This window comes from Miniopterus natalensis, chromosome 13 (assembly GCF_054644295.1).
Source record: "Miniopterus natalensis isolate mMinNat1 chromosome 13, mMinNat1.hap1, whole genome shotgun sequence".
NCBI classification, from domain to species: Eukaryota; Metazoa; Chordata; class Mammalia; order Chiroptera; family Miniopteridae; genus Miniopterus; species Miniopterus natalensis.
This window is the reverse complement of record NC_142093.1, coordinates 12,192,208-12,214,167: the sequence shown is the minus strand read 5'-3', so window position 1 is coordinate 12,214,167 and position 21,960 is coordinate 12,192,208. Positions and strand designations below refer to the sequence as shown.

At 47.0% G+C, this 21,960-nt stretch overlaps 1 protein-coding gene across 2 annotated transcripts in view; it reads right to left on the bottom strand.

The window, feature by feature from the left end:
- Window positions 1-21,960, bottom strand: part of BABAM2 (BRISC and BRCA1 A complex member 2) — a 315,632-nt gene that overhangs the window by 5,093 nt on the left and 288,579 nt on the right. For both annotated transcript variants that reach the window (XM_016209812.2, XM_016209804.2), the window contains one exon: window positions 21,582-21,735. In XM_016209812.2, coding sequence (XP_016065298.1) covers window positions 21,582-21,735 — 154 coding nt within the window. The remainder of the gene's footprint in view (window positions 1-21,581; window positions 21,736-21,960) is intronic.

Sequence of the window (21,960 nt, the reverse complement as noted above, 5' to 3'; positions counted from 1 at the left end):
TGGGCCACTGAGGAGAGTTATGATAGGGAGCCAACAGGAACATCATCAGAGGACCTGGGGGGAGGCAGTTAGGAATCTTTGCTCAACAAGGCCTCATCAGCAGGGATTTCCCCTACTGGAATTACATTTTTTAACGTATTAAATGGAGCTTTTCAACAGAATAAAAATCCATGAACTCAACATCTGAAAATCTGAATCAATACAGTTTTAAGAAAAGTGAAAATAAAGACAGAATATAAAGCCCAAAGAGGCTAGGGACTCCAGGGAAAGGGAAGGAGCCCACGAGGCGGCTGTGCGTGCCCAGCTGGCACTCACATCAGCTTATTCTGTCGCATGTGGCAGGAGCCATACTCCCATTTGCTGGTAGGAAGACAAGCTCAGCAAGTTTAGTTAAGATACCTGCCCAGTGTCATTCTGATCCCAGTGCCACCAGAGCGCATCTTCCCACAGGAGCACGACCATGTGCTGCCTTCAGTCTCATTTACTTAGGACTTTTTATTTTGCAAGAGCCTCAAGTTGTCTTCTTCCAAAACAGGACCAAATGTGAACTCTTTCTGGAATTCAAAACTACGTTTCTCTGGACAATCATAAGATGAGCCTTATGATGTCTGCCAGAGTCAGGCTGACGTGGTGGCAGTGGGGGGGGGACGGGAGGGAGAAGTGGTTCGGGGACACGACCCTCATTGTCAGGAAACCAAGAACAAATAATCAAGTCAGAATTCACTGGCAAACAGAGGCAAGTTCCAAAACATCCAAGGCTATTTCTTTCTCCAGTTTCTTCTGCAGCGGTGACTTCAACTGGCACATGTTTTCAATCAGTCGTATAAAAACCGATTGTGGTCTGAAAATCAAAGCAGTCCTGTAAATAGTGTGAGACAAGTCCCGTTAATCAAGCCTCGCGGTCTAGCCTTGTCCTCATTGTCCTGAGCGGCCATTGCAAATGCTGACTCATTGGGGTTTCTCTCCCTGTGTCAATGGGGTCATCCTTATAATAGGATCTCTACAAAGAGACCAGTTCTACTTAAGTGCTCATCACCACAATCCCCCTGCAGGCCCCGTGAAGACTGCCCATCCAACCCTGGGTGCCCTGGTGAGCAAGTGCCTGGCGCGATGGGAGCTTATTTTGTAGCTGTGCCCTGGGCGATATCAGCCTGGCTCTTTAGTGTGGGAACAAACAAGTGCTTGTCACTGGTTCATGTCCATAACCTCCCTAAATGCGCTGACCCTGGAGCAGGTCTGGTTCATTTTCCACGGGTCCAAACCTGCAGATCAAGAAAACTAACACATGCTATGCAAAGGCTTGATATCAGACTGAGAACAAAGTATCCCAAGCTTGGTGTCAGGCAGCGGGCCTGTCCTCAACTGGAACCAATCTCCCCTCTGCTGGATCCCAGGGCACATAGGCCTCCAACCTCAGGCCCAGCCATGGTTGGCCCTGAGTCTGAGATGTTGAGACTGGTGTCTAGACTATGTCTTACACAGCCCAGGCTCCTCGCCGGCGATATGGCTGAGATTGAAGTCTCAGTATGTGTTGAATTAAATTAAAAGCTGTTTAGGAGAACTTTAACAAACAACCAACTGGGATCCATTTCTAGACATCAAAGTATTGGGATGAAATCTGGCTCCTTCTAAATCATAGGGTATTTTTAAATGCTTTTCTAAAATGATCAAAATTACCTAGCAGTTCTCTCTCCTTCTGAGGCCCTCCAAGGAGGCCCCCTGGAGCCCTGCCAGTTCCTTTGGGCTACAGCAGCTTGCAGCAGGCTTCTGCAATTGCAGGGGCCAGGCCTCACTCCCAGGGCTGCCGACATCTCTGCTCCCTGGGCATTCCCTGATGCCATGTATGAGATGGGGGAGGAGGGCAGGAGAGGGCCAGTGGCCAAGTGGGAGGGAGAGGCAGGGTAGTCCTCACAGGCTCCTGAGCCTCCCCAGCCACAGGGCTGCCTCCCTGCTCTAGGCTCCATCTCTGTGCACGTGTCTGTCATATCCCAACCTTTTCCCCACACTCCAGTAGAAGCTCCTTGATGGCAAGACCCATTGTCACATCCATCCACCTTTGCACCCCAGCTTCGCGTATACTCCCAACATATAGCAGCTCCATACATATTTCTCAAACGGATGTAAACATTTGGCTTATTTAAAGATGAACTTTAGAATTATAGAATTTTGTAAAGGTGCTCACTTTCCTCAGGGCATCCCAGCAGGTGAATGTCAATTTGGTACATGAATGAATGAATGCCCCAAGGAGCTAACCTAAGGCCCCAGAGCTAGTAGGCAGAGTCTGAGCCAGTCCTCTCTGTCTCCTTACTTTCAGGTTGATGCTGTTTCCATCATGAACCTACCAGATGAGAGGCTGGGAGAGGGAGTGACAGTGTGGCCACTGAGAAAGGCTGGGTCCTGGCGTGGGGGGGTCAGCTGAGATGATGGCATGCACCTGGCTAGGCTAAGGCCAGATAGTAGGTTCAGGGGACTAAGAAACATGGTGCTGCCTGGAGCCGGGGACCCTAGCGCAGAGCCGCAGCTCTGTGCTCATTCTGTCTCCCATCTGCGCCTTCCAGATGTGCCTCAGGTGGCAGGGACCTTGGCAATGGGCATCTCAAGTCCTTTGCTCACCCTGCCCAGGGCTACATGAGCAGGAGCTCAACACAGGTTCCTGCTGATGGCCACACAGATGCTCATGCAGGGCGCTGGGACCTCTCCACCTGCGATGGACTGCTAGGGAGAAGCTGCTCGCCTGTCCGATGGTGGTGAGTCACCCCAAGATCACAAATTACCCTCTCCTTCTTAGTCAGCAAATGGGGAAAAACCAAAGGATGGACCTCAAAGAGGAAGTGTTCAGGGTCCCAGCAGAGCTGACCATGTGGAGTGTGGGTCCTGGCCAGTGTGGGGTCCAGGCCCCAAGTCACACTCTGGCGGGGAAGTGCCTCAAGGCTTCTGCTCAGCATTGACAGGCATCAACTTCCACAGGAAAGGGCCAGACCCCCAAAGGACTGATGGGACATTTAGGAGATCAACTCTCTGGGGCATAAAACCATCCTCTCCTTCCCAGAGAGTCTCTCTGGGGCTTCTGAGTGTTATCTGCCTGGCTGTAAATTTGGTTTCTCCCCCTGGACTCTCAGCATCTAGAGGCTGCAGCTCACCCTGCACACAGCTGCTGGGGCTCCTGCCTGTCTGTTGGTCACAGTGTTGATCATTCCAGCACTCTGGATATTTGCGTTCCTAGCTGGGTGCTCACAGATATCCCTTGAAGATCTAGGGAAGGGGCAGCAAAGATGGCCATGGTCCTTCTTCTTTTCACTCTAATCCCCCCGCCTGGCAGCTGAAATAATCTCCCCATATGCCTGGCTCTCTGGGCTTACAGGTGGAAAAGCAGCAATTCCAAATAAAGAAATTCTTCAATGAGAGAGGATGCCAGAGGTTGCCCTCCCTGGTGGGGGGCAAGGCCCTCAATGGGAACTGGGCTGGGAGGTGGGAAGTGCTATGGCCGGCTGGCAGGAGGAGGCAGAACTTGGGCAGGCAGAGGCCCTTACAGGTCCTCTCAATCACAATGGATGCAATGCAGAGGGCTGGGGAGAGCAGGAAAAGGAACTCACCTGCTGTGTGGGTCCATAGGGCTCACTCGGCTCTGAACAAGCCCAGGTCTCCACCCATGCTGTCCTGTGTGCCAGTTACAGAGAGGGAGGGCAGAAAGGAAGGACAGAAAGGAAAGGAGGAACATACAGCCAGTGTGGAAAAGTGGTATCTGCACATGGTATCAAATGGGCTTGTTCAAATGATGCGCGTTGTGAAACCGATTTGGTGGGTACTAAACAACATTCAAATAAAATTAAATAAGAGTGCATCACACATGGCAAGGGGAAATATTTTTTGGTGAAACGTTTGTTTCAGTTACATATACTGGATTAGGATATAAAATAAACGTCTTGTACGGATGCCAGGAGTATAAAGGAAGGGAGGTGCCTGCTACATACCAGGCGCATGTGATTTGTTTTAGCTACATTATTCCACATTTGCTCCGCCTGCTACCAGTTAGGTGTAATTCTGTCTCTTTTTGCCAATGAGCAACCTACGATTCAGACATGCAAAGTAACTTTTTGAAGAACACTCATCTAATGGGTGGCAATGCTATTTACGATGCAGAGCTACTTGACTTCAAAGCACACGTTCTTTCCACACCCCAGGATCTCCAGTGGAGAGCCCTGGAATGGGCGGGAGCCCAGGGTCCACCCCAATATGCTGCGTGACACTGAATCAGGCCTCCGCTTCCTCATCTCCACAGTGAGGAGTGAAATAGGTGGTATCTAATTTTTTTTTTTGATTTGGTGATCCTTACCCTCCCAAACATTTTGACTATTTTTACGTTTCCTTCATTAAAACTGGAATTACCAGCCTGGTAGTGAACTTTGAGCTATTTACTTCCAACTCCTGTCACACCTACATTTGCTCTGACAGCCCCTGCTAAGCCCTCCTCACTCTTGTAGGTTTGTGCGTCGGGAGGTGCTGACTGGGGTCATTACCCCTTTCAGGGACCTGCACTGGGTGGCCCTTCGGTAGAATGACTGAGATAACAAGGGACAGAGGGTGGCCCTGACTTCCCTCTGCTTGCCCACCTGCTGCCAGAGCACTAGTGTACCCCAGAAGAATGAGGCCTCCTCCGAGTGTCGGAAAAGGGAAAGGAGGAGTGCGAAGAGCAGGTACGATTCACCAGATGCACACAGGAGGCACCGGGAGTGTTCTCCAAATCATGGCCAAGGTTCCTTTAACGCGAAGTCACTTGGCATCGTACAGCTCCCCAGGGCTACTGAGAAGTACGGCGTCTGTAAAGTGCTGTAAACTGGCAGGTATTGTGGCAACATAACTGTGCTATGGGATAGAGCCGCGGAGGCCCGAGCTGTGCTTCTGGCTCCACTTCTTACCTGCTATGGGGCCTTGGGGAGTACTTCACCCCGTGTCCCAGAGGCCTCATCTGTAAAGTGAAGGGATGGCTTCCTAGGTCACTCCCAGGTCCAATATACTATTATCCATTATTCTTATTATTGCTTTGGTATCAATCCAACCACTTTAGCCAGAGACAGTTTCTTCAGTGGAAACAATAATTAATAAATGACCTCTGCCCTGTGCTTTGCTACAGGGGTTCCCTCAAGAGCCTTAATAAGCATCTTGAAGGCACTGCACATGTGTGAGCTTTCTATTTACCTCCCTCCCCTTTGTCTCCAGATAGGACGACTGGATGGCCAACATCCATCCTGGCCATTTTCCTTCCCTCCTTCAGACCAGCAACCACTCACTCACTCATGGTTAGCTCCTGTGCTGGCAAAGGGCTGGTTCCTGCAGGGGTGAAGGAAGGAATTTGAGCACAGCCCCTGCCCTCAGTGGACATACACACACTTGACTCCCAGGCCAGGAAGCTCATGCTGACCCTGGTCGGGAGTCTGGTGGCCTCACTTTCACAGTCATGGGCTACGCCCTCCTTGGCCAGCTCCTTCTCACTGCCATTGCTCTGGAACAACCAGAGCATACTTTCTGCCCAGGGTTCACCTTCCTTTCTGCTCAGGGCTAAACCAGGGCATCACCCAGCAGGCCAGACATCTAGCACCTTTAATGACAATAATAATAATTTGCATTTATACAAGGTCTTTCATCGGGGGATCTTAAAGTGTATCACAAACAATAATTAATTCCCTTTTGCAACTCTGGGAGCCAGCTTGGTAGGAGCCCTTCACTTTGCAGGTACAGGGTACTTTCCTAAACCATGCAACATGTTGGGGGGCTCCCTATCCACCCCAAACCTACCCACACCTTCAAGGCCTGGCATGAGTGCTAGCCCCTCCACAGAGTCTGCCACTGCCAAACCTAGCCTGCAGTCATTTGTCCTGCCTCTGGAGCTCCAAAGCATGAAGGGTTGAGCCACTCATTTGGAACTAATCAGAGACACTCACAGTTGGGAGAGATCTTAGGGTCTTGTCCAGGATAGGACTTGCCCTAACAGCACGTCTGATGGGTGATCCTCCGACCTCTGCCTGGATATCTTTTGTAAGGGACAGCTTATTACTTAGAGGAATTTCTAAGTTAAATGTTCTTCCTTCCCCTGAAATGAAACCTATTCCCTGGAAACCCCCACCCAAGGGTCTTCCTTTTGACTTCTTGAACAAAACAATTCTACCTAAATTATCTGGGATTGCTGGTGGATTTCTCTTGTATACATGATGTTTACTTCTGTGGTCAGCCTTGGGAAGAGCTTGGCGGCTCATACTAGCTGAGGTTCAGTGGGGCCTTGTGAATGGAATAGGGGGTGGAGGTGAGGGGTGGGCAGCTGAGGCTCCATTGTGTGCTCTGGGCTCCAAGGCCAGGCTGCCTTCATGAGTGCTGTAGGAAGGTGCTCCCTGGGTGTTGCTGGCTTTGGAGCCCTGGATCCACCCAGCTTTAAATGTAGCTCTTTAGATTCTACCCCCTTCTGGTGTAGATACCAGAGGCTTCTATGTTCATTTCTGGGGGCTGCACCTCAGTGACCCAGAAATACCCTAATTTTCTGCTGACTGACTAGTTAAATGAATACATACCCTTCATTCCTTCCTAAATCTATTCTTAAGTCCAGGCAATGACAGGTTGCAGGGGCCAGTTTTGGAGACCAAGCCAGACAATAACTTCTTCAGTCCATCTTTTTTTAGCCTTTACAGAATAACTACTTGGTGCTAAACTTCAGAGAAGGGTGCACTGATGTTGAGCCGAGAACCAACACGAGGACAGAGCTCATGAGCGCCCTCTTCTCAAAGGAGGTGGAGGCAAGGGGGGCCTCGGGACTGGGCCAGAGCAGAGGGGCAAACAAAATCCTTTAAAATTTTATTTCAGAAAGGTAGATCTCCTGGGGACACCAACAACTCCCTTGAATGATTCTGGGTCCCTGCTAGTAGCTTTATGCCTGAAAGGACGCTGCCCTCCGTCTGCCAAGGTGAGACTTCTGGGTGAGACTTTCTCATAGCAGCTGACCCTGGAAGGAATTCTAAGAGCGCACTGAAGGCCGCTGTTTTCCTAAGACCTGCACCCTGTGAGCATGGGGTTTGGCTTGTGTAATGGAGCCTCATTCTTCTCAGATTTCACACAATTCCTGCTTTCTGGCCTGGAATCAGGGTGACCATTTTGGGCTTGGATTTGGCCTGGATCATTGATCTGGGGGATCCTTGGGAGAAGAAAAATGGATTAGACAGAGGACCTGCAGGGGCACCGTGTGGCACGGAGAACACCCTGCAACCATTCCTACCCAATTACGAAGGAAGAATATGGATTCTGGAGCCAGAGAGAACTGAATTCAGATACGGTGCTGTCACTTGCTACCTATGTGTCTTGGGAAGTTCCTTCCTGAGTCTTCATGTATTTCTCTCCGATGGACCCACAGGACTCATGGGGTTCTTGTGAGGCAGCAGGCCGGGCACATGGTAAGAACTCAAACCATATTAGTTTCCTTTCCTCCCGTCCTGCACTCCCGCCTCACAGCCACTTCAACACACTCTGAGGAATTCCTATGTCACATTAATTCAACAAACATTTAGAGAATAGCTCCTGTTACGAGGCGGGCCTGGGACACTTGGGACCACTGTACCTAGCGCCTGTACCTAGTAAGTACTCAATAGCTGTTCAATGAGTAAATGAGCTAACTTCATACTTGGTATTTGATAATATGCTTTCAAAATTACCTCCTTTTAATTCAAGCAACAATCACATCTATGAAATAGAGGCACATGGTAAAGGCAGAGTGGGATCTGGAAATGAGCTGGTGCCAGCGACAGCACATGCCAGCCCTGGAGGGTCTTCTGTGCCTTCAGTGGCCTCAGGCTTGGAGCAGGAAGGGCATGGCTGTGGGGCACCATGTCCCACTATGAGGGCTCTGGGGCACCCCCGATCTACTAGAGTGGCTCTGGGGCACCCACAATCCACTAGAAGGGCTCTGGGGCACCCATCTTCTACTGGAAGGACCCTGCTGAGTGCTGCTCCCAACCCCATGGCTGGCCATAGCATCCGTAGCTAAAAGTGAGGGGCATCATCATGAGCTTGGTGACGTAGAGTAGTAAGTTTTTAAAATCAAAAACATCTGCTAATTGGGAGATTTCTTTCCCTTAAGCCCTGGGCCCTTGGTGCCACGCTAGCATCCAGGTCTGTTCCCCAGTGTGGGCTCCACTGATGCCCACATACCACCCTCCAGCCTCCCTCTCATATCTTTTAGGGCACAGAGAGAAGTGCCCTTGTCTACAGGACTCTAACTTCTCCTTAGCATGGTGCACTGCACATTTCAGGGGCTCAAAACTATGGCAAACTACATTCCCTCTTGTTCTCAGGAGCCTTTCAGAACCAAGGAAGGGGACAGGCAGCAATGCTGAGGATCCCAGCCTCTTTCTTCTCAACCCCCTAGCCTCTGAACTGCTGGGAACCGCTGATAGATGCAGAATGAAGAGGGTGGGTTAGGAATCTTTCAACATTTGCCCACATGGCTGGCCCCAGTACAGTTCCCAGTGTGAGTGGAGAGGTAGAAATCAGATCTGACCACAGAGTCATCTCACCCGTGGAGAGTTCATAACAGCCTTCTCAAAACCGCTCTGACAACATGGCCTGCAGAGCTGGGTGTCCCGGCAGAATGTCGTCACTGCACACACCCGGCAGCATGTCACCCAATGCCATGGGAGTGAGGTCAGCCCACAGCCGCGAGCTTGTCTGTTCTGGACCTCTTAAAAGACACTGCTTTGTGCTGCTAGCATGTCACCTTTGAGATATAACTGTGGAAAATCATGTGCATTCCTTAAGCAGAGCCAGTTTTAGGTCAGAAGTTGGCAGAGAAGAGCTAGGACCTAAACTAGACCAAGGCCTATGATGCCTGCTGGGAGAGGTCCAAGTCTTTGTGATCCTGGCCATGGGCACCCGTCTTCCAGCCCTGAGACTAAGCCAACCTTACACCGCAGCACTGCTGACAGAGACCAGCCCAGGCTGCCGTGGTCTCAAAATCCAAGGCCAAGCAAAGTTAACCTGTTGTTGGCCAGCAAGGCCCCTGTGAGAGGACCCCTCAGACTTCTAGGATGTCAGGTATCGGGAGTGGCTGCTGTATTTGCGAGTGCAGCTTCTGCCCTGCATAAAGGCATCTGGCCAAGGGAGCAAGTAGGGGCAGAAATCTAGCCCCCCCTCCACTAAGCTAGGAGTTCTCCCAGGGCTATAAGCCTAGAGAAAGGGACAGGTCTTTCTTACCCAAAGCTATTAGTTGAACTCCACACCAACCCAAAGGGGGCACCTTTTTCTAGTTTGTATAAATGTTCTTTACATGCAAGGGGGCCCTGAGAAGAGGACCATTCAACTCTGCGCTTCGGCTTCCCTCTGATGCATCTGCAGCCTAGGTCTGAGATGCCTGTCACTGCAATGCAAATTTTACATATCAAAAGATTAAGAAAATTAGTGCTTTCCTAGTTTCTGCATTTTTAAGGCATCTTCAGGACCCATTCTTGTTTTTCTCACCACAGTCACCCACCTACCCTGCCACTCTGAGCTATTCCTGCCACTCTGAGCTATTCCTGCCCCATCCCACTGCTCAGATGTGGAGACTGAGGCAAACACAGACAGGGTGGTGTGGGTTTGGGCAGCCACACAGGTTCTTAAGGCAGCATCTGGCTCCCTTCCCGTCATGGTTATCAAGCAGACAAATGAGCATTCTCTTCCATGTAGATACAAATAAGTGTCCCACCTTGAACCATGCCACCAAATGCAGTCAGACCTACACAGCCGGGGTTCCTTTTTTTCCAAAACTGGCTGACAGCACGAAAACAGAGCCATCAGATCAATAAACAAATACAGACATACTGTAAAATAAGCCCCGCCCTTTGCAGATCTCAGCAATCTGAAAGCATGCCTGGACTGTAACTACTACGGGGAGGAGACAGGCCCCTTTCTAGTTAGCCCCTTATTAGTTACTTCAGGAGCTCTGGTTGTGAAAGAATTGCCACAAGTTCAAACGTTATAAAAAGCTGGTTTTGAAAAGCTTAAAAATTATCTAGTCCAGGGATCAGCAAACTTTTTCTGTAAAGGACCAGATTGCTGGTATTTTTAGCCTAGCAGGCCATATACTGTGTCTCTACAATTCTGCCCTTGTGGTGATAGCAACCATGCTCAATAAGTAAGTGAGTGGGTGTAGCTGTGTCCCAATAAAACTTTATTTACAAAAACAGGCAGCTGGCTCTATGGACCCTTAGGCTATTATTTGCCAGTCCAAGCCTCTATTTGCAGAGGAGGAGTGAAGTGATTCCTTCACAGTCTCAGGACCCAACATAGACCACCCAAGACCAGGACCTGCATGGCTTGGCAGGAGGAGCGGAGAAGCTGCTGCAGGCCTCTGGCCACCAGTGTAGAGGCCAGACTAGTCACGGGGCTAACTGATTGGAAAAGACAACCCAGAGACATAACCATTGGTTGTATCCTCCTAAGTATGATGTTAACGTTCATTCATCAGTTAGACTCAGGCACAGTCTTAAAATGTCTCTGGTGAAGGCTGGAGAAAAAGGGAAACAAGGACCTGAAAAGCCACTGGCACTTGCCTGTGAACAATATGGGAAGGAAACAGCAAATTCATTTTTTCCAGTCAGCAGCTAGTCAAACATCTAACAGTGCATGAATGGTCAGAGAAGACAGACGCTCTCATCCAGGGCTGAGAACAGGTTGTTTTGGCTGTCAAGCATTTTCAAAACAAGTTTTCTTGGTCTCATGACAGGTTGTGGCAAGAACAAGAAAATAAAAAGAGTGGAAGATCCCATGATCGCTGCTCCGGGCTTCCACGTGGGCTGGCTCTGCCTACACAGTCAGGCTTGCTTTCAGAGTGTGCAGATAAAGCTGGTCTTAGGGCTAATACCTCCTCGCCAGTGATACCATTAATAAAGCGATTCCTCTAAGAACTCTCTGGCAGCCGGATAATCATTCTAGTCTGGGAGGAATAGGTCAAAGTCACTCTTAAGCCCAAAGGCGCTATTCTGCTCAAACCTACGCCCAGCTTTGTTTTAATTTTCACCTCATGTTACGTGGGCCAATTATTCCTCTGAAACGGAGATTAAAAGCCATCTGCTCTGAGGTGGATTTTTCCATCTCAACTGCAGAACACTGGTCAGGGTGGGGCAGAGAGCAGCAAGGAGGCACTCACGGGGAGGGCCAAGATCAAGCTGGCCTTAAAAGTGCCTTGAACTCCCAACTGGCAGTGATCTTGCCCTTAGGGGCTTAACAAACTGCCTGGAGGACAGGATGAGTCAAGCACGAAGCTGCTGTGGCAGCGCCAAGGACACGCAGGCAAGTGGGGATCTGGAGACCACTGTTATCAAGTAACCCAGAGAAAAGTTCAGAAATCAACCAAGTAAGTGTGCCGGGAATTCTCAGACACGTTTAAGTATTATGAAGAACCAAAAGTAGTAGACCCAGACTTAAGTTCAGACTCAAATTCTGAATAGCTGTGTGACCTTGGCCACAGCACCTTCATTCTCTGGTTCTTCTTTGTTTCACTTCCAAAGTGAGGCTCCAGGATTGTCCTTCCACCTCTAATACAGTGGTCCTCAGACTCACCAGAACAGGCAGCATTTGGTCAGTTACCATCATGCCTGCTGTGGCTGTCTCAAGTCACTCGCACCACAAGGGACAGTTCAAGTTCCTAGAAGAAACCCTGAAAGAGGGCTTGTTCTGACACAAGTTGTCAGACCCCAAAGTCTTTCTCCATTCTGCCAATTGTCTGAATGTTCTGAAGACAGAGGGCCAGGGATATGTAAGGACTGGTAAGAGACATCTTACCCCACTTCCTCCTACACCCAAACACACATAGTGGGGCCAATCAGCATGTAATGTCTCTACCCAGGAAGCGATCTGAAGACACTGCCAGAGTCTGCTGTGCAGGCCTTTATTACCCAAGAAAGACTAGAAAATGAGTGAGTCTCCCTCCCCAATATAGACAGATTGTTCTGACTGATTCTTGAGCTGTCCCTCCATACAGGATACCCATCTAAATTTAAACTTCAGATAAACAACAAATAATGTTTTAGCATAAGTATGTCCTAAACACTGCACGGCACATACTTATACTAAATTATTTGTTGTTTATCTAAAATTTAAATATAACTGGGCATCTTGTATTTTTAATTGCTAAAACTGGCAACCTTAACTCTGGAGAACAGAGTGGGTTCTTAAAGTGCAGGCTGACACAGGGGTACGCCAAACCTGAGTGTCGACCAAGGCAGAGAGCCTAGAGACTCCAGTTCTAAACAGACAGCTGACCTCCAGTGCCTTGCGAATTTGGGATAATTCAGGCAATCAATCTGAGGAAGAAAGGCAGGGCATTATATGAGCAGAATGCAAGTCTAAAAGTTAGGAAACCTGATGCATATTCTCAGTTCCTGTGCTAAGTTACTTTGTTACCTTAGACACGTCACTTCACTTTGGGAGGCCTCAGCTTCATAATATAAAATCGGTGCAGTGTAATACCTATTCATAGGGTTGTTATGAGAATTCCAGGAGGTAAACCGTATACAGCACTCACAGCTGTGCTGATGCAGTGTGAGAACTCAGCATGTATTTATTATTATTACCATCTATGAGATGGTCAAGAGGGACTGGATGATCCACTATCATTTATTTTGAGAAAAACAACATAATCTTGCCTTTATATATATGTTCCTATAAATGTCGTTATTCTGGACAACTAGAAAAATGACAGTTTAAGGATTACTGGATCCCTAAAATGATCAATAATGGAACATTTTGGTTTTTTAAATTTTGATTTTGATTTTTAGAACAGCTACAGAGCTTCCTGCTTTGCAATTCTGACTTGTACTCAGTGGGCTAAGTGGTTAATGCCATAGATGGCCCCACTGTCAGAATGGACTCTCAACCAGGGATGGACCATTCAAAAAAATCAATCAGCAGCCTTTGTAGTTGGGGGTCTTCAAAATAGGTGGATGAGTGCCAGCACCTGGAAGGCAGCACAGTGTGTGCATGCATGTGTGTGTGTGTGCGCGCGCGCGTGTGTACTGTGGTCCTCAGTGTTGTGCACATACTCTGTATGCAGTGTATATCACTCTAAAATGTTTGCACAATGAATTACTAGCAATAACATCACTGCAGAAACCATTGTTACACCTGATTATTATGATCATGACTGTTCTGAAGCCTGCTCTCCTGGTGGTCATGGCACCTCTGCCTGGCAGCTCAGCCCTGACCATCCAGGGCACACAAGGGGGCAAATCGCCTTCTCCCCAGAAGTGACTAGATTAATGACTACACTATATCCCTCCAGCCTCACTTCTGTTTTCTTGGCTTCCATTTTCCATTAGGCATGACTAAGTGCCAGGGGTCTGTCTGTCTGGGAAGACAGGAGTCACTGGAATTTTTCATCCCCTTTTCCATGTGCAGCCTCCCTGCTGACGCAGTGGCCACTGGGAAGTAGCGTCTTTCTTCTGGCCTGCTCTGTGACAACAGCCCTTTTTTCCTTTGCACACTGATTCTAGCAATAAGTTTGGCCACAGGACTGTTTACCTTCCCTTACAGGTACTCAGCACCACGTCTTTCTACTCTCAGAAGAGTTATTTCTGTCCCAGAATACCCTGGGCTTTCCCCACACCGAAGCCCTCGGCCTCCAGGGTGAGCCACCAGGAAGAAGGCTCCCAGGCCAGGCCCGTGGGGAGGTGGATGGGTGTGTGCGAGCAGAAATGCTAACCTCCAGTCCTTGACTCCGCTGGGCTGTTCTGTGAGCAAGGGAGCAGGAAACAGGCTTAACAAAAACAAGAGGTCAGAAGTAGCTTGGGCTGGGCCCTGGACCAGTGATCAGGGGCACTGGGTTCTAATCCTGGTACTGAATGTATGGCCTTGAACAAGTTCTTCTAGGAAATGAAAATGATGAATTCAGTGTCAAGTCTATGCCAATCACTGTATTAAGGGCTTATACCAATAATTTCATTTAATTTGCACCCAATGGTTAATGCTTACCATACTCAATCTTGGCTGTAGTAGATGATCTCTACAGTCCTTCATGTTCCATGTCCTGAAGTGGGCCCCCAATATCACACTTACCTTCCTAGACGCTTTCCTGCCTGGTCACCCAACTTAGCTCTGCTATTAGCTGTGGATTTTGCAGGTTACTGGAGTAGTGGTAACTGCCCCCAAATCTGCTTCTGTTCTTGCTCACCTCTATAAAGCTTCTATTCTAAAGAATCATGAATTTAGGTCATTTTCACAGGTGGACCATGTTGAGTGATCTGACCACAACACAGATCCCACTTGTGCAGAAGCAAGGCCTCTGCCTGTCACTAGTGATGTGCACAGAATGGAAGGTCCTGATTGTTCTCTGATGCTTTCTTTTAAATCTAGAATTCATGCCTTAATGAGAAATGAAAAAATAAGCACGTGGCCCTCCTGCCTTGGCTGGACTCCACATCACACATGACAGCCCTGAGCAGCCCTGGCAGCACCTGTCACAACGCAGCACGCACATCTGAACAGTCAAGCCTAATTCCCAAGAAGGTGTTTTAACTTGACATCTGAAAAGGTATTACATCTAGAATTATTTTCCTGGGTGTGTGTTCAGGACATATGTGTGCATGTTCTACGACTGAAGTGTTCTATAAATATCAGATACGGGTTGTACAAAACAGCATCACGTACAGAGTGTACTTAATTCCATTTAGTAATGTTTCCAATTTGTGCCTGACCTCTGGCAATGGAGACGGAATTTTCTCAACATAAATAAAAAAGTATGCTAAGCTACCTTAAACACAATTTTCACTTAAATTGCCAGAAATACATCAGAACTTAGTGATCAGCTGCTAATACCCCAGTACTTTCAGATGAGGGTGCTGAGGCCCACAAAGGTAAAGTGTCTTTCCCAAGATCACACAGGAAGTTAATAATGGTGCCCAGATGAGACCCAGTCTCCTAACTCCCAGGCCACCGTTCTTAGCATTTTCTTTACTTACTGTATGTTTCATCTTCCAACAATTAAGGCAACTCTGGTTCCATTAATAAGTGTATGTTTCTACTTTGGTAAACTATAAAAATAAAAAATCCACTCTATCCTTTCCTTTCTGACTCTCTGAGAGATCTATTTTCCCAAGAAGGAAAATATACGACCATAACCCACAAACAAGGAAGTGGCTGTACTTGGTTATCACACACATTTTCCCAGTGGCTGAGGGGGATCATAGGAACTCGAGCCTGAGCACTGGGCAGCTCTCACACGGCACAACTGAGCTAACTTCCCTGACAAAGATGTGTTGACCTTCCAGTTATTCTTTCCATGTGCAGCTTCCTCTGGCTTCCATGACTGAGACCAGACAATAACCCTAACCCTGTTTTTCACTGAGAAAGTGGGATGGACAGGGGCACGGTTCAGTCCTTACAGGAGCTCTCAGAGGGGCCCAAGAAAGGAATCAAAGGATGTCAGGAACAGATGGAAGGCCTCGACAAGGTCTGAGGGATCCTGCCAAGGGGAGAGAGGAGACTGAGCTGGGCTGTAGATGCTCTGTGCCTGGTACAACCTGAAAGGACGGTACGCAGCTCGGCCTGGGATGAGGGTGGTATTAGCAGTAATTGATGGCCATGCTTTTCAGTGGAGCTTATCATCTCACAGCAGCAGATGTCAGGTTCTAATAAATAACATGTTCTCTGTGACCTACGCAGCTTGGAGAGGAAGCCAGGCAGATCTGGATTCCTCCCCATCGCTGTTGCTCTCTCTTCTGAAAGGAAAAACAAACCAAATCCTTAGAAGATACTTTTCACAACGATTCTCTTAGAGAGTTCAAGGATCTCCAAATGCCATGTTATTGACTGGCTTTATTTTTCTCTTCACAGCTTCTATATTTCTAAACCCCAGGAGCCCAGGGCATGCAGGTGAGTGGAAGGCTTTGGTGACCTTGACCTTGACCTTCCTCAGTTCCTCTGCGCAGTCACCCTCACTGGCTCCTTTCCTGTCTTCGCAGGGTACTTCGGATCACCCAGGCTTTGCTGGCCTGGAAAATTCCCTCTTCTCTCCTGAGGGGAGTTCAGCTAAGATGAAGTTGGGATTTTTTTAAAGGGAACTATTCCTTGGAAACTCAAGGCAAAACAAAAGAAAAAAGAAAACCCATGAATCATAGCAGTAGTTGGGTTGGAGTTTCTGTCACTAAGGTGAGCCCAATGGGCCCATGGCAGAGCTTGCTGGAAGCCCAGCCCTGGTGGCTCTGTCCCCCTCAGTGCTGTCCCTGCGGCCAGTTTCCCTTCCTGCACAGAGTGGCTCAGATCCGCAGCTGCTCCCCCTCGCAGAGGGGTGTGGGCATGCACAGTCACAGTGGCCACAGTTCTTACCTTCCTGGTCATCCCCTACCTTTGGTGCCAGAAAAAGAGAAATGGGGGTGGGGGGAAGGCAGGGGCAGCAGTCCAGGGAGAGGGAGGGGGTTGTTGCAAAGTCCCCACCCGGGTTTTCCCTAATGCTGAGTGTGGTCTGGAAGTCAGGGTTCTGAAGTTGGTTCGGCTGGGCTCCCTCTGGCCAGGTCACCAAGCACAGGGACTGCCTGACTCGGCAACTAAACCTCAACACAAACAAAATACAATTTTGAGCTTCCTTAGGAAGCTGCCGACAAAGGAGAGGAGAAACGAGTAATTTCTAGAGAAACAAACATATAAATAGGCTCACATTATAACCACTTACACTTCATGAACACTCCTTCCCCAGCCCAACCTAGTCCCCAAAGAATTCTTGGGCCTCAGGGCTCTGTGACCATGCCGTGAAGTATCCTCTTCAAACTGCAATCTCAACACAGTGCTCCCTGGCATCCTAGGGGTCCAGAGGGGCCTCCCAGGCGACAGTAAGGGGTGAGAAGGGGATGCGCAAGTCGAGTGGGGACACCTACCTCCTCCTGAACCAAGGAGAGATCTATTTTTATCTGTTTTATTTAGAGGACTGAATTGAAGCATTTGGCAGCTAATGAGAAGTTTGAAGAAAACAGTATCTTTGGGAATACTAAGTCTCAACAATGAAAAATAATTGAAATAGTTCAGAATGTGCCATTTAAAAAAATTATTGAAAGAAAAAGTTATCCTGCAAAGACAACTGGATGAAAAATGGCACAGGCACGCATGGCGAAGAGCACGTGTGGGTGATCATGGACTGCCAGCAGCACCCGGCTAGGTTTCTAAATAAGAAAATAACATCTTTCTGACCTTGAGGCAAGAAGGGAAACAACATATGATTTTAGGAGGTTCATGATGAATTACTCCCATGTGTTGACTGAGAAGATGCTTTTCAAATATTCTTTAGTAATTCCATTTATATCATGAATTTAATGTGTGACGAGCCATGGCAGTAGGTGGTTTCCACAAATTAAATTCTATTCTAAGAACCTACTTAGCCCTTTAGGATCAACCTGTACTTTGTCAATGAAATTCATGGAAAACTTACTCCATGTATCCATAGATTTATCAGACTACAAAGAAATAGAAAACATCATTTGATTTACTCTTCCAGATATACCTAAAACTATATACAAGTAGGTAACTAGTGGGTTCATTTTTTAAAAAGTGATAGTTGGGTTTATGTGGATTAAATAACTGAACGATAGATTTTTTCCCACTTTCAAACTGGTTGTGCTGGCACTGCGTAGACACGACCACAGGGAGTAGCAGCCATGGATGGGACAGCCTAGAACTTAAGAATCTCTGGCCAAGCCACTGAGGTTGGGGGACTGTTTACTAGGGTGCATGTGAAGATAGCAATGTTGACTCTGCTGTCTTTTAGCAGCATTCCTCCAGGGATAATGATGCTGAGAGTTCATATTTACTGAATGCTCGCCATATGCCAGAACCTATGCTGGACAATTCACCTACACATTACCATGTACTACGCAGAATTGTAAGACTGTCCCCAAATTCCACACCTGTGGTTTACACTCCCTGTATAATCACCAGGACTGTAAAAAGAATGGATTTCATTCCCATTACTGGGCTGTGTTACATGGGACAAACGTCTTTAAGAAAAGTAGATTGACTGGTGGGCCTGACCTTATCAAATGAACCCTTTAAATCTGGGTGTAGAGGTCAGCGACAGGGAGTAAGAGATTGGAAACATGCGAAAGATATGAGCACCACTCACTGCTGACTTGACAACAGTGGGGACCACGTGGCAGGGAATGGCCTCCAGTTGACAGCCAGCAAGAAAATAGGAGCCTCAGTCCTACAACCACAAGAAACTGAACTCTGCTGACAACCTGAATGAGCTGGGAAGAGACCCTAAGCCTCAGATGAGATGGCAGCTCTGGTCAACACCTTGATGTTTGTCAAATAGGACCCTGAACAGGGAACCCAGGCATGTTGTCCTGAGCTCCTGATCGACAGAAACTGTGAGATAATAACTTGTGCTGTTTTTAGCTGTTAAGTTTGTGGAGATTTGTTAACCAACAATAAAAATCACCCCATTTGATACTCACAATAGGCCTCTAAACTAGCTTCACCATTTTATAGATGATCAGACAGCCTCAGGGAAATTCTCAATTTGTCCAAAGTCATACTTGCTGGCTAGTGAGGGGCAGAGACATCTGTGTAAAACCTATTGCTAACATCAGCCTTAATGTGTAAATATAAGGCCAGATGTCTGCTCTCACCATTTATGTACATTTTACTGGAGGTCCCAGTCAGTGCAAGTAAGAAAAAGAAATTTAAAAAACATAAAGAGTATTAAGATTAGAAAGAAAGAAGCAAAGCTGTTACCAGATGATATGCGTGTCTATGTAAAATAAAGCTAAAAAGAGGGGAAATAGCGGCCTACAAGTTAGCATGAAAGGAGAAAACCGTAAGGAAGGAATAAGAAATAGATTTGAAGGAGCAGAAAGAGGGTGGGAGCAAAGGAGTGAGCAAAGGCATGTTAAGACAAAGCAGAAGCTAAACTCAGGGGTCCTTCATAGGTCGATACAATGATTGACCCTTCATATCAAGCCCATCCAGTAGAGAGAATTATGTACTTGTTTTACAGAATAAACCCCAAGAGGTAAAAAGCCCTGCCCAAGACAACAGAGCACATAGGAATAGACCTTATGAGAGGAACTGGGGCATGCATGACCCCAGAGCCTGTGCTCACCCAGTAGAGGGTATTTCACTTGTGAGGATAGAATTTGCTGAACCACCATGAGCAAGAAGCACACATCATGGGAAAAGCCCTTGTCAGTGTCAGCAAGTGTACACTCTGAGTTCACATGTTTAGAATTTTGCTCTACAGGGGGGATAAACAGCTGACTCCACTCAAAGGGCTCTACTGCTGTTCACAGACCGTGAGAGTGTTTATGTCACGGCAGAACTTTCGTAGTGAATTATAGCCTTTTATGCACTGTGTACATACAATATTTTCACAGGACAAAGAGACAGGGTGTGTAACGAGTGCTGCAGTTGACCTTTCCTTCTGTCCTTTCTCTCCAGCCCTCGCCAAGCTCAAGTCTGTACAGCAGTACAGTACCCTGGTTGTGTTTACCCATTACCTTGTCTTCTGACAGAGCCCAGGGAAGCCACTCGGTTCCATTTAAGATGGGAGCTTTTAAACTATTTCTTCTTCCTAGCATGAGCTGCTGGCCTTTCCTTTTATTACATTTAAAATGGATCCTTCTTACTACAGTAGAAAGCAGATTTTTGTCAGTGTTACTTCAGATGTTTTCTTGAGACTGGTGTTAACATAAAGCAAATGTCTCTTGCAACTCTGAACCGACCTGTTAAGATAAACAAGCCTCACTTACCATATTCCCATACTGAAAGCATAAGCTTGTGGCCTGCAGCTCCTTAAAGACTCAATTCATACATGCTGCAGTGCCTACTTACCACACACACACATGCACACCAAGATAGCTCTGCCATGGAAACCAAAAAGACACATCTGGTTCAGACTCCACAGCACATACCACAAATAACAGCCCATCTTCTAGGGGAAGATCCTATGTATACACAGGGAAGGCCCAGAGAATTAAACAATTCCAATGCCTCAATCATGAAACTTACTTTATAATCCCCTTTCAAGTCTGTTTCAGGGTATACAAGCCTTAACCATTGTTATCAGTTACATTTGCATATGCTTGTTTTTTTCCTTAAATAGAATTTCAGACTCAGGTATCACAGCTAAAAAGGGCAACTACAGGAAGAAAGGGGCCACTGAAGTTTCAGATAACAGCAGCTCTAGATTCCACAGATGAATCTGGGGAGGCCTGGATTTCTAGAGGAAGCCACTCTGTCATTATTTTAAAAATTCCCAATCCTGCTATAAGTGAAGGCCTTGTGCTGTAGAAAGTATAGGAGATGCCAACATGTACACTGGGAGGGAGCGAGGCCTCAGGGAGGGGGAGGCATGAACAAGGAGTACTACTAATCAAGAGCATTCTGGGTCTGGAAGGCCAGGCTTTGTTAGCAGGTACTTAAAAACTGTTGGAAGTTTGATGTGACAGAGGCGTTGATTTCTCTCCTGCTGGGCTACAGATTCCGTGAAGACATGGACAATTTCTAATGTGCTTATCACTGTATCCCCAGCATGGAGCACACGGCCTGGAACATGGGAGATGCTCAGTAAATACTGGAGGAGCGAATGAACAGGATGCTTAATAGATAATTCTTCATTTGTGTGATTCTTTGGATCTGACCATCCTTCAGTTGGGGTCACAGGTGTGAGCACATGGCTGTTCACAGTGATAAAATAATAACCACCTGCCACTCTATGATTTATTTTTAGAAACTATGATTTTGATCCACTGTCGCTTTAATCCAGGAGCCCTGGTTCATGAAGACTTGTGTTCCACATACTTAAGTTTTACCTACAAAAAATACTCTGCATGTTTCTACATTTACCTACTCCATCTGACTGGGGAAAGCTTTCCACAGAGAGGTTCATGTGCAATAGTTATAACTCTAAACTCCAAACTTTAGCTAACTTCAACCTCTATCAAATTGCCAACCTACTTCCATAGGGATTTTAATGGTTCTAAGCTATTTGTGTAGCCACTTACTTAATCAAGGAAAACAAGGGCCCTACTTTGGGCAATGGCTGCAGAGAGGCAATAAGGTATGTAATTCACTCTGTTCCTCCAAAGACATTACAGTTCCCTATGAAAAACTAGGTACTGCGTCTACGTATTAACTACTAAACAAAAAATTGATTTGTTTACTGATAGCTAAAATTTTCTATTTTTTAAAAAAATTTGAAAGCAGCTGCCAACATTTCCATCAACACCACCATTTATCCATAACTGTAATTCCTATCTAGTACTTGTCTAAATAGAGAGGTAGATTTCTGATAAATCCCGTAATTCATTAAAAACAACAACAGTCTACCTGATGAAGCTAGATAAGGGGTTGGCAAGCTTTTCCTGTAAAAGGCCAAACAACGTCTGTTTCGATGACTCACTCCACTGCTGTAGCTTGGGAAAAGCCACAGAGAATAAGTAAAGATGTGGGCATGGCTGTGTTTCAATAAACCTTTATTTACAAAAATAGGCACAGGGCAGGATTCAGCCTGTGGGAAACAGCTTGCCAACCCCTGAACTAGATAAAATGTTCTTACCTGTAGAAATAACAATAGATTCACTTACTTTGCTCTTTTGGCCATTTCATTTCCATCCCATCTGGGGCTATACGGATAGTTTTTCTGGGCTTGGGAATAAAGCTGTCCACTATTGGTAAAGTGGTAAACAGACTGAAATGTGAGAGTTGGCTGGTCTCGAGGGAAAAACAGGGGCAGGTCAACTGCAAACACAGAAAAAAGAAAAAGAAAGTTAGGGTTTAAGTGCATCTTAATACAATTTTTTGACTAAATCTGAATGTTGGGTACAAGACTCTATTTAAACCACAAATACTAGTTGAAGCTTAGGCTTAGGTAAAAAGTGTGGAGAGAGGAACCAAGAAATACAAGGTGCCTTCCCTGCCTTCAAGGAGTTTACAATCCAGGTAGAGAGGCAAATCCCACATAAA